Source organism: Leptinotarsa decemlineata, unplaced genomic scaffold (assembly GCF_025532065.1).
Source record: "Leptinotarsa decemlineata unplaced genomic scaffold, Ldec_3_MD MMD2_tig00026369_RagTag_RagTag, whole genome shotgun sequence".
Taxonomy (NCBI): Eukaryota; Metazoa; Arthropoda; class Insecta; order Coleoptera; family Chrysomelidae; genus Leptinotarsa; species Leptinotarsa decemlineata.
In genome coordinates this window covers 4,293,367-4,306,633 of record NW_027412709.1, presented here as the reverse complement: position 1 = coordinate 4,306,633, position 13,267 = coordinate 4,293,367, and the positions used below count along the sequence as shown (strand labels likewise).

Genomic DNA, 13,267 nt, shown 5'->3' with positions numbered 1-13,267 from the left:
ACAAACAATGGTTGATTCAACAGTAATATTCCTCATAGGTGCAATAGTACAAATAATACTTGGGAAACCTATTTCCAGGAAAGATTCGGAATAAATGTTTGGTGGAGAATTTTGGGATAAACATACTAGGTCCTTCCTTTTACGAGGAGCATTTGAATAGTGAAATTTATCTACTCAGAGGAATTATGACTGAGCATCCGAAGTGAAATACTGTCAGGTTTAAATAAGGAGGGGCATATTTTTAAAGCAGGTTCATTTTTGGGATAGAAAGTTTTTCGCCTTTATCTTGTAATGTTATCCAGATTGGTGCAGAAGAGGCAATAAGACAAGTGTTCCGTTTGGAAATATCGATGTCCGCCATTGATGATGTAAGTGAAATGTTACCTCTTCTTTATACTAAATTGTGTAGAAATCCTGTGAATGATTTCTGAATTAATTCCATAACGAATGTTTGGAGTATGAACTGAATAGGGGAAAGTGTTTTTTGTATAATCCAATGTTCATATAAAAGTAGTTGTTTTTTAAGTATTTTTCTTTCGTATAATTCATTGTTCATAAGGAAGAAGTTGTTTCGAAAGGGCTTTTTCTTCCAGTTTGTGTCTGAAAGTTACTTTTTTGCATGATATGCACATTTTTTTGGAGAGTTCATTTTGAAATCGATTGCTTTCTTTATTTCTTTGGAAAAAATTCCACTTTTTGTGTGAATATGGAAAAGTAGAAAGCCAAAACCTTTCTTTCTAATAATCAATCTCTCTTGAAAATATACCTTTTTCTTGCTGCCAACCAGAACAATTACATGTGCGATATATCCACGCGAAAAAGCAATTTTCACTCCTATCACGAACTTTTACATAACGACTAGTGAATTCCGTTGTATATCTCTTGACAGTTACTCTCCAAAGTTCCAGCTATTTTGGACTCGTAGTTGTTATGTAACAGTAGTTTGAGTAAATTGATGTGGGTGTTTTTATGAAAATGAAAAAAATCGAGTATCGAGCTGTCAGTAAATATTTGTTTTCGAAAGGCTGTACTCCAACACAAATGAAAGATGAGTTGGATTCTGTTTATGGGGACTCTGCACCATCATTTACCATAGTGAAATTTTGGACAGGTGAATTTAAACGTGGCCCTGAGAACTTGGAAGACGATGAACAAAAATACAGTCCAAACAATGGACTGCAAAAGGGGAACTGACTCCAAAAAAGCAGAAATTGTTTTTTCAGATGGTAAAGTGATGGCGACTTTTTTTGAAAAAGTCATGGAGTTATTTTGATCGATTATCTTAAAAAAGGAAAAACCATCACAAAAACCTATACAGGAGCACACTTCGCGTCATTATTTGACAAGCTAAAGACAGAAATTGCAGCTACATTTGCAGAAAAAAATCCTGTTTCCCCAAGACAACGCACCGTCTCACACCTCAGCGGTGGCCATGGCAAAAATCCACGAATTACAGTTTGAACTGTTCACTCCCGGTAGTGAAAAGGAGCAAGTACTCCAGAATCGGTCTACGGGTGGTCGTCATGACCGAATGAAATCAATTAATACTTTCCATATCCAGAAAGTTAATTGCCACGAATCTTCCAAATGAAAGATGTTACTCAGGTGCCTATAGTTTTCCTTCAACTTTCTGCGCGGCATTAGCTGAGTTACTTGGTCTCCTGCCTCTCTCACACAATAAGCCTTCTCTCACTCCCCACATAGTTTACGGCCATTATTATTGTTTATTCATTGAGCGTAGATAAAGTTTGAGGTAAATAGGTCACAAGGCCAAAAATGTCTGTTTGTGGCTTGGATTTGAGCACACCATGTTTTTCACGCGAGTGGGCAAGCCATCCAGTTTATTTGTGATAGCTGAACATAGACTAATGCGACTAACGAGATAAGCGATTAATTTTATTTGAAAGTTTTATTATTCTGAAACACACTTACAATGAGTTAGTTCTTATTTTCTACTCTAGGAATTCACTAGAAATAATTTATGTAGCAAACTTTTGCCGGGACAGCTAGTATCGATATGAAAATCATATTTATTTCTTATCATTAAATATATGTTACCTGTCAGAAGAAACATAAATTCTCGCTCATCCAGTTTTCCCTGGGAGATCATGATTTTAGAGCAGAGTAGAAACGAAAATAGTAATTTATCTTTTTCAAAGAGAGAACGTGTTATGTTGCTGTACAAGTCGAAAGTGAAAGCGTTTATAAGACTCAAACATCTTCTCTCGATATTGCGGAACTTTTCTGCCCTTTGAATCGAGCCAATATAGAGATTGATAAACCACTCCAAAGAGTACTGGTACATGGGATCAACGTTAGCCAGATCCGATATGCAATAATACAAAACAGCTGAATGTCCGGATACACCCTGGTACTTCACTCGGAACTCTTCAATAGACTTCTCTATTTCAAAAGATTTTTCTTGTTTTTCCATGATCTCAATCGACAAAATTTTTGATTCGTCTAAAATTTGAATCGCACTTTCGTCTTCGAGGATGTCTCCTTTCGACTCCGAGAGCGTTTTCAATATTTTTTCTTCAGTCTGCTGGAGCGCCCCTTTATTCTCAGCCTTTTGCACTATTAGTTCTTCCTTCAATTGTTGAAGTTCTGGTTTCTCAACAGCTACCACAATTCCTATGGAATGATAATTCAGGATGTTAAATTATATTATCCTGAAAATAACTGTTTGAAAATATAACATCGATTCGAATATGTGACACGTATTGGAAACTATTTCATGTCATCAGGAAAGAATCTAACTAACTCTCAAAAATCAATTAACCAAAGTGAAATCGGGTTGAAAATTGATCTTAACATAAAAGGTCTTCCAACAGGGACTTCTTTGACAATCAATAACTGCCATGTCGTTGAAGCTACATCTGTCAAATTAGTTGTCGTTTATTCAGTCTCTTTAGCCAAATTACCATAGACGGATATAGCATTCAACAACACCTGCAAATAAAAATTGGTGTTCTGTTCGTACAACATACCGCGCGTTTCACCCATTTTACAGTCGCCATAATTGTCCTACTGAGAGGACTGTTCGCAATGTGGTGGTACAATTTGTATCCACTAGTTCAGTAAACGATCGACCAATACCAGCACGTCGACGAAACGTAAAAGAACTCTAGGTAGTCGATTTCGCCTCACAAGAACTCGGCCTTTTGCAGATAATAATTTGGCAAATTTTCCGTCGTGACGAGTCTGCACCCTTACAAAATTCGAATGACCTAGGATCTGAAGGTAAACGACCATAGACAACGACGTGTGTTCGCTAAAAATGGGCTTTGGAGCAACTGCCATCGACCCTAATATTCATCGAAAAATCATATTCAGCGATGAAAAACATTTCTGGATGAATAGGTGCGTGAACAAACAAAATTGTGTAATTTGGAACGATACGAATCCACATGAGATCTAAGAGCGTCCAATGCATCCCGAAAAAGTCACTGTTTGGCGTAGATTTCGGGCTGGTGGCGTCATCGGGTCATATTTCTTTGAGAACGACGTTGGCCAGGCCACCACTGTCAACGGTGAGCACTTTAGGTCGATGATGCATGGCCATCTCACGTGGATGTGATGTGAACTGTCCACAGAAATCGTGCGATTTGACTTCCTCAGAAATTTTCTTGTTGAGTATTCTTGAGTCCCAGGTATATGCGATTAAACCACAAACCACCTGAAACATAACCTATGCCATCGGTCAAATTCAGCCTCATGTATGTGCCAGAGGCACGGAAAATCGGACGTTTTGGATGCGCTTCACCCGCAGAAGCTGTGGCGGTCATTTGAAAGATGTTATATTCCACACACAATGGCATCAGTGGGTCTTTCGAATGAATGAATAATTTCGATAATATCTAACACACACTTTCTCCCATTCAAATTCAAAGATAGGAAGCACTTGATGGAAGATCCTTGATATAAATACAGCAAGCTAGCTCTCAGGAACCACATCATATCATCTTGTGGAAACGTCAAATCTATTGGTTTTTTCAATCTCTTGAAACATTTTTTTCAGAAATACACAAATACTCTCCCTTCTCGCCGGTACGGAGAACAGTTAGATATGGTAAATACGTATTTTATTGAATGTAATAAATGACCTCAAAATTTTATCGATGGATTCTTGATTTTTAACGGAAACATGAGATATATCAGCATGATAAAACCACGAGTCCGTAGGACTCATTTGAGTTGTCTTAGTGAAGTTAGGGTCTAGTCATTGTCATAATCATAATAAAAAATGAACGTATAAATTTCTGTAAGAGCATTTCATATTCAGTCACTATCATATTTGGATATTTGGTTCCATTTGATTAGGACATTGAGGGCGATTGAAATTGTAAACTGTGAAACTTTGTTTTGGTGGACTATTTGTAAAATTTTGAATCTCGATAGGAGTAACTGTAGAAAGGAACAAGATTGGATATTTAACAGCCTTGCAGAGAAAGTTATTTGTTCCCCGAAACAGGGGCTGAATCTGGTAGTAAAAGGAACGGTGAGATAATTGTATCTCTGGTAATTTTTTTCCGCAACGAAGTCTTATGGTACATCAACGGTGCATCATCAACTGTCATCCGTCAAGTGCCAACCCTTTCATACCATAAGCCAGAAAAATTTCATGGAGCACAAGAAATATGTCTTTACGAATATTATTCGACGAGATCTGTGAATAATCATTGCTTTTTGATATCAGTGACTTGACAAGCAGGCTTCGGAATTAATATAGTTTATTCCTGATAGAATGTATTGATAAATGAATATCAGTATGACTTACTTCATTCACTTACACGAGAAAGTAAGTTCAACATGATCAGTTCATACCAATCAATAATTAAATACTATATATTTTCTGTGTTTCCCATATGCTTTCGAATATGTGAAACTTTCATTCGTGTGATTCCATTGAATACTTGCCTAGTAGTTGATCCTGTAACCCTTCTAGCGTCAGTGCAAAATTAACTATCGTTACCCTGTTGAAAACCTCGGGTAGATAATGCGGATTCCGTAATTTGGATGTGAGATATAATTTAAAATTCTTATTGTATTCTATGACATTCTCTCCCAAACTGATGACTTCCATACCAGCCTGCTTGAAAGTTTTCTTGTAAAGCAGGGGATCGAGCGGAGCTTCCAGTTCCTCTCCAATACTCTCTATAAGAGCCGGATATCCAAACTGAATGCACACTTCAATTTTTTTCATATAGTCAGGAAATGAAAACTTCACCACCTCAAGGTTATTCTTCTTCTCCATTTTTTTTATCCAATTAGCTGCTTGAGCTTGCGGATCAATGAAAAGGGACCATCTACGAGAGTTGTCCATGATAATTCCGTTTTCTGTAGAAAATGTGTCTCTCGGTAGGCCATCAATATACCAATTCTGAATTTTGACATCAGATCCCAAAACAAATTCCATGTCGTAATGATCCGCGGTTGGAATTTTCAAATTTTTTACGTAGTCATGCCAATCAATCACTATTTTGTTTCTGAAGAAACTGTTGAAGGGGGAAAGGTAAGAAATTATGCCACAGGATATTAGGATATCTCCTGCTAGACCATCGTATTGGAGTTGGAGAGCATCGGCAGCAGCAGTCCATCTCGTTTTTTCTCCACCCAAGCCACCTGAAATCATTCAACTAATTATTTTAGTGAGGTAAAGCGGAGCAAGTAGAAAGATAGGGCAAATGCAAATATGCAAATATATTGATCCTGGATGCAGTCCAGTGGCTAATTCGGAACTATAAGCCAGCTTACAGTCATCAGCACCAATAGTCACCTTTATGCAGACAGCTGCAAGTTTGAAGGTCGTGCAAATTGATAACTCAACGATTCCTTCACAAATTTGGAATTTCCTAATAAGAAATGTTCGCTGAATGTTGCTTTTTCTGCCCTAGCATGTGGATTTAGATTCGTAAGTCAGACTTATCGATCCTAATACTGATGATAGTGAGGATAAGAACAACTGTATAATTGGAAACATGAGATTGAGAGGTACTTAAAGCGAAAATGAATGGTAACCTAGCATTATTGGCTGAATTTTGAGGTGTTGTTAAAGTTGAAATCAGCATATTCTTCACATTCCGGCCTAAGGATTCTACTAATTTTATATATCAGTTATTTACTTTTCTGGGATGTATGAAATTGAAATAATACTGTATGGGTGTAAGCTCCAGGTGAAACTCATTCAGCAACTACTGACAGGTATAGAATAACATAACGTCTCCGTTGATGGAATATCAATAGCCTGAGGTCACTGTCAAAGTAAATGTCATAGTTTAAAGCGTGTTCAAATTCCAACACAATCGAAAAAGATAAGAATGATACCAATAGTGTTGATGACTTAACGAATATGAATGTTATAAATGGACTGACCCGTTACTTGATGAAAATTAATAACACTAAGCTACGATATTCCATTATTATCGTGAATAGCATACATCTGTTTGAAAATACAGCAACACAGCAAAGCAACACAGAAACACCAAAATATCAGTTCAATCGAACTAATCAAACAACGCAAAACTCAAGATGAGGTTCAATAAAAACCGGGGCTACTTTTGCGCTTAGGTCCTTCTTTGGCCTAAAAAAAGAGAAAAAGTTCCGTACTCAACAGAGCTATTCGTGGCATTATTTGAAATATTTCTGGCTGGTTCCTCTAGGTGGTACAGATGGTAATGATAATAATTTCTCAGTATCCTCAGTTAACGTTACCATATCCTTACAAAAAAATTGATCCAAAATGAATAAAATAAACAGGAATATTTTTCAGTAAAAAAGTATACAGCAGTTGATCTTATGAATGTAAAAAAATGTTACCAGTACTTGAATTCCGTATAAATTATATGTTTGAAGAGATATTCGTATTAAATTTATTGTTTTTACAGATTTAATTTGTTGTTGTTGTAATTCTGTAATAATTTTGTTGATTGATAAAAATTTGATTTGATTTTTGTTTGGTGATTCATCTTCAATCAAGGATCGCTTATTAAATAAAGACGATCCCCAATAATTGAGAATAGCTTTATACCGTAAATTTAAATCAAAATGTGAATGACCAGAATGGTTCTTTCTCTATCTTTTCCTTTTCATGAAATTATTTTCCAGCAGCTTGACTGCATTAACATTTCTTGATTATGTGATAAAATTCGATTCATCAATAATCTGATTGCCAAAAATTTTTTTAATTCAATGGGATATCGTTAAAATTTGAGATATCGATGATTATATTACCAGTAATTTCACTTTATGTCGAATATGGTAGTGAATATCCTTGTAATCAGATGTTGAAAGCATTTCGGTGATTGCATGCTAACAGAATTTTCGATGTTTCATTTTTGCAGTTGCAGTTGGTCGATGTAAAACCATAATTTTGAACCGAATTAACGTCGAGCCTATTTACAATTTCTCTGTTTTTAAACCTACCATTTTTGAAACTCCCCAACTTACCAATCAACTTTTTGGCTCGTATAAGTTTATTATTGCATAAATTGACTTCGTCCTGAAGCTCAGTCTGTTTTTTTTCTGCCTCAGCGAGTTTTTCGTTGAGAATTGCCAGTTGTGCTTCCAATTTTTGTACTTCATTTCTTTTCTCTGTCAACATTGCCATCATCGCGGCAAATTCCTGTTCTGCAGCTGCCAGCTTTGCCTTTTTTGGAGCCACAACTTTATAGACCTTATCGTACATATCCATTGCTATGATCCATTTGCATAAACCCTCAGCTGCACTGGACGCTTTAGCAACAATGGACGGTTTGAAGTCTTTATGAGGGATGTATTCTTTTCGCAGTTTCGCCATGATGTCGGGCTTGATGTTGTCCTTATCAAACTCTTTCAAAGCCTGAAGAAAGTTCATTTCTCCCAATAGTCTAAAGAGATTAAAATTATTAGAAAGCGTAGATAATGAAGAATCTCAAAAACAAATATGCGGAAATATTCCAACTGTGAATAATTTTTCACACAATTTCTTTGTTAGTCAGTATTTTTTATCATTGTCGAAATTGAATATGGAGTACCACAGAGTACCATGATTTTACATGATATCCGTCAATTTAAAAACTTTTCAATTTTGACACCTATCTCTCTTTCAGAATAATGAGGAAAATCGGAATGACATTTCAATTTCTTAGAAGACAGTTTCACGGAATATTTTCAACCATCGCAATCGTTTAATGTGATATATCAGAGAAACTTTGCAGTTGCCATTATTGGTACAAAATGCATTAGGCTTCTTCCACTGGAAAATTGATGAAGCAAAAATAATTGGTGAATGTTTATGAACGGAAAAACAGATTTGAACAGATTCTGAAGATATAAAGAAACATATATTCTCTTACCTTTTACTTGGAGGCCAATAATCCAAATTCATCCTTCCCGTAGATGGATCAGGAATTCGATCAGGTTTCAGACCCTTTATTATGCAAACTGCAGCCATTACCAGCTTGATTGCATCCGGTGGATTTTTCATAGATTTCACAAGAGTGATATCAGCAGGTTTCAAGGTATCCAACGCTGAGATAGCCTGAAATTGATAAATCCAGCATTCTGAAATTATTTCGAGAAATGATAGTAAAATATTTTCTGGAAACTGTGAAAATCCTTTATTTGATATATGGAACCTATTAAAGTAGAAGATAACATAATATTCTAGAAAATGTCCTCAATCGTTCGAAATTCATGCAAACTATAGTCCGGTGGAAAACATCCTGAGATCAACTTCTTTAAAGAAATTATGATGACATTAATGAGCAACATCAATCGGTTTGTCATAAACCGAAGTATTAAAGATTATCTGGTAATTGTTACCATGAGATGAATGTTCCAGTTTTTTGAAATGGAAAAATATGTCTAGCTATTGGAAATTTTCAGGGGTGAATTTTCAGTAGTATTTACTCAACCTGCAGGTTTCTGTTTCCAATAGAGGATAAAAAAAAAAGTATTTTTTCTGTTAGAATGAAAACGGTAACAAGTTAAACAATAGAAAGTTTTTTATGTCATCATTAAATGTCTTCCTTATAAGCAACATTGAAATTGACTGATTTTATCAGCTAGAAATAGAAGTATTTCATTGTTATATTTGAAAAACTTCTGATAATGCATTGAGTTATGTGGAGTCATGGGTTTTCTAAAGGTCAGTTATATATATATATATATATATATATATATATATATATATATATATATATACATGTATATATATATTACAATGTAGGTTTTCACGGATGCTAGAATATGATGTGTTGTTCTTCCGGGTGTTCATCCGTTGGGTACTATCGAATAGTACCCAACGGATGAACACCCGGAAGAACAACACATCGTATATATATATATATATATATATATATATATATATATATATATATATATATATATATATATATATATATATATATATATATATATATATATATAATAATAAGTGGTTTACAATTAAAGCCCTTATTTGAAAAAATAAACTGAAGCTTTCAGTATATTACATAAAGTGTAAAAAATGAAGATGAGAAGATTCGCTTTTATATGTTGTCAAAACAGACACCTTCATCTACGTGATACGTCCATGATAATAATTAATCCATTTTCATAGACATATTTTATTTCCAGACACATTTTGCTAACACCGTAGCTTCCTCTACCGATAAAGCTCTAGAGAAGAAGCTACTAGCCTATCTAGTTTGCAAATCTGTTTGAAAAAAAATCTGTTCAAAATCTGTTTTTCCGTTAATTAGCTGTCGCCCCCATACGAACGACAGCTCTCAGAAGTTGAGAAACTTGTGCGAGCCAAGGACTAACGAGGTCTTACCTTTTAACGTGTGATTCCTAACACGGTTGCAGAATCATCCCAGCTTCAACCAGATAAAGTCTCTCGAAAAAATATCTGGTCGAGGCAGGAATCGAACTCACGGTCTTCCGATCGTGAGTCGGGCGCACTACCACCGCGGCCAATTCCATAACGAACATATTCAGTTAATACTATTTAGTTTATTTTTGACCTATTTTGACTAATATTATGATAACACGAAGAGGAGAATTCACCCCATTCCTTCACTGAAGCATGACTGCCATGGTCTTATGATCCGATGAATGGCAGATGAATAACGCTTATTTATAACTCAAAACGAAGTGAGTTCTGTAAATAATCTAGAATCCTAGCATAACAGGGTTTATGTATGAAGTGAGAAATGATTATTTTTCAGATGGATACGCAAATAGCATATGGAACAGCAGCACCATAGATTATCACTGAAAAACAGTGATCTTTTTGAGAGATTCATTTTCAGCAAAATTCACAGCAACATTCACTACTGTACGATTCACTATTGTATATAAAATTGATACTGTTGCTTATCGAAACTGGTCTGGTAATGTCATAATGAACTGAGAAAACCAGGACACTCAATTACTACAGGCAACAAAAAAGGTGATGAGTTAGCCGAACACGGATCATCAACTCCATATACAGTCCATGAAACTCTTTGGTACGAAACCAGAAAGAGGACACTTCCCATTAGGAGGACAACGGAAACCTTAGCTACAGGCGGTGCAACAAATGGACCAAGACAGATCGTCATATTTTATGTGGATGTGAGGCACTGAGCTGTACAAATTAGCAAAAATGAAAATCCTGTTTTGGAATGGGTGTCATGAAACAGATGGGAGAAAAATGCAGTGAGACTTGGAGACTTGGGAAAAATGCAGAGGGCTTTCAAGTAGTAGAAAAAATTATTGGATGGGTAAGGGTTGATAACAAGTAAGTCGCTATTAGTAATTGACATCGATTGATTTCAAAAATGAATATTATATCAAAATGAGCGCTGGTTCATTTCGAACGCAAAGATACAGAGTTTTCTGCGAAAAATTTGGCATCAATAACGATTGACGAGTTTCAAAAAGTGAGAGGATAGTGACAGACTAGTGAATACTAAGCATTGACAATACAGAAAAAATTGAGAACTGAAAATTTCATCGAAAATGCTATCCATGAAAATATAGGTGATGGCAAATGAGATATTATTTTCGAAGAGACAGTGGTTTACATTTAAATGTCATTATTTTTCACCGGTTATATGTACACTACATTTTCAATGGATGTTAGGGACTTTTCAAGAATAAATCTACTAAGAGATGTTGGGAACCCAGAAGCAGAAAATTTCTAAAGAGATTGATGTAATATTCAAATTGTTTACGTCTTCCAGAATAGGCATAGCCACGGCAAGATCCGCTTCACATTCTTGTTTCAAAGCCTGGGCAGCCGCAGCTTGTTTATTGGCTACTTTCTCATCTTGTTTAACTGCAATTGAGGCCTTTTCAACCGTTATGCTTTCTTGTTCGATCTGCTTAGTCATTTGAGTAGCTTTTAAGCTCATTTCGGTCAGCTGCGGTTGGAGCTCCGCCAAGGATTTTTGCATTTCCCCTAAGGAACGAGGCATTTAATTTATACTGATCAGAAAAACACAACCATAACATAACCAGAAAATCAGATGGAAGGTCGTCCATAAAGGGTCAACAAAAAATATGAGAAACGACGATCAAATGAAGCAAAAATAATCTAAAATTATTATTAATAATGCAACTAGTTTTTGTATAAGTTTATTGTATAAGTTTGAAAATGTCCTTATAGGACGAAACTGCAGTAACGTTGGTTACGAATAAAAGTGGTAAAAACATAGAAAGTTTCAATTATCTTTTCTCCATTATGATTTCCTACCAGGTAGTAACGGCTACATCGATCAATTTATTGATTTATTTATTATTAAAGATATCGTCTTCCTTTTTATTTCAATGAATGGGTGTAGGTATTCAAGTTCAACGAAAATGTTCATTGTACTGTACCGATACTGTACTTACCGATACTGACAGACGCATGATAAAGTTTTTCCAAACCTCCTAAGTATCGCTTCTTCGCTGCCATTATTTCATTTTGTTTTTTATTGGTTAAATCCGTAAAAGATCTAATGAGTTCCAAATAGGAAGCTGAGGTGATGTATGTACGCCTTCCAGAAACATTACAAAACTCTACTGATGCTTTTCTAGCTTCCACATGGAAATATTTGCACGCTATTACCGAAAAATTTTTAATTTCATCTGCAAAAAAAACAAATATGATACGTATCATCCAAAATGAAATTATGTTATAGAGTAGATTTAATATTCTAATGATGACCTATTAATATATCATAGCTCATTTCGAATTGTAACCTTTTTCATACATTTTTAATAATCATACTTCTTTTTAAGAAGTTTGTTACACAATAGGCCAGAAATGTCTCTCGAAGTGTGTTTCATTATCTTGGTTAGCGTCGAGAGGCAGTATTTATGTTCTAGTAGGGAAATAGAATTTCCAAAGGTTCATTTCATTCTATTGTTTTCAATTCTACTCGTCATACTGCTCGTGACGTAACTATAAGAATAAGTAAAAATGTTTACACAAATAAGAGGCTGCTAGCCGCAACGGGTAATACACTTGTCATTGAAAATAAGTTTACCAATATTATTCAAATTGAATGCAATGAAGGTTCATTATTGAAACAATCGGTAAATATGTAACCTTCCAAGTATCATTAATTATTCCCACAATATTTACTCACCCGATAGATTGATGTCTTGCATCCAACAATGAGCGACTTCCTCCAAAGCTTCCTCTGGCCAGTCTTGAAACCAATCGATAGTACAACAATTTATTAAAGACGGGTATAACCTTAACCTATTCCTGAAAGTAGAACCGACTGGACTGAAGCATAGGAAAATGTGTAACTTTTCTCTACATCGTCTTGTAAAAAAGAAGAAAACTTCCAGAGCGCTGATTTCAAGATTCCTATTTCCTCCTTCAATAACAAATGATATAAATATTCAAGAACAAATTCTAGATGGTCAGTACCTTGTGCTGCCAGCCTCACCATATCCAATATTTCCTGTTTCTCATCGATTTGATAAATGTTAGGAACTTCTCCTGAATTGAGAAGGCAATCGACGTCTTGTAAGAAAACTTCTTCTTTGATTTGGCCTTCTGTAATGAGAAAGGTGCTGTGTTTGCCACGCCCCCCGGCTTCTTTCAATATCTTCTTGATATCGTCTCTCCATTCATTCAATGAGTAGTTGTTAGTTATTTCTGGTTGAAATAGTGTATATCCGTAAATTTCGCTTGCAAGTCTTGTTAAAGATTGTCTTCCAGAACCGCTGATGCCAACCTTCAGAAATTATATCAAGAATGAATAATATAAAATTATTTCATTAGGTCGGTAGCCGGGCGGTTCGACGTGGGTACTTTGTT

The 13,267-nt window shown here is 35.4% G+C and overlaps 1 protein-coding gene across 1 annotated transcript in view; it reads right to left on the bottom strand.

Annotated features, from left to right (window-relative positions):
* The window catches only part of Dhc62B (Dynein heavy chain at 62B), a 123,007-nt gene that overhangs the window by 29,993 nt on the left and 79,747 nt on the right, over window positions 1-13,267 (bottom strand). Inside the window, exons 19-26 of the mRNA XM_074185272.1 lie at window positions 12,875-13,184; window positions 12,585-12,821; window positions 11,845-12,081; window positions 11,184-11,410; window positions 8,337-8,521; window positions 7,450-7,868; window positions 4,921-5,625; window positions 2,059-2,634 (exon numbers count right to left, since the gene is read on the bottom strand). Coding sequence (XP_074041373.1) covers window positions 2,059-2,634; window positions 4,921-5,625; window positions 7,450-7,868; window positions 8,337-8,521; window positions 11,184-11,410; window positions 11,845-12,081; window positions 12,585-12,821; window positions 12,875-13,184 — 2,896 coding nt within the window. The remainder of the gene's footprint in view (window positions 1-2,058; window positions 2,635-4,920; window positions 5,626-7,449; window positions 7,869-8,336; window positions 8,522-11,183; window positions 11,411-11,844; window positions 12,082-12,584; window positions 12,822-12,874; window positions 13,185-13,267) is intronic.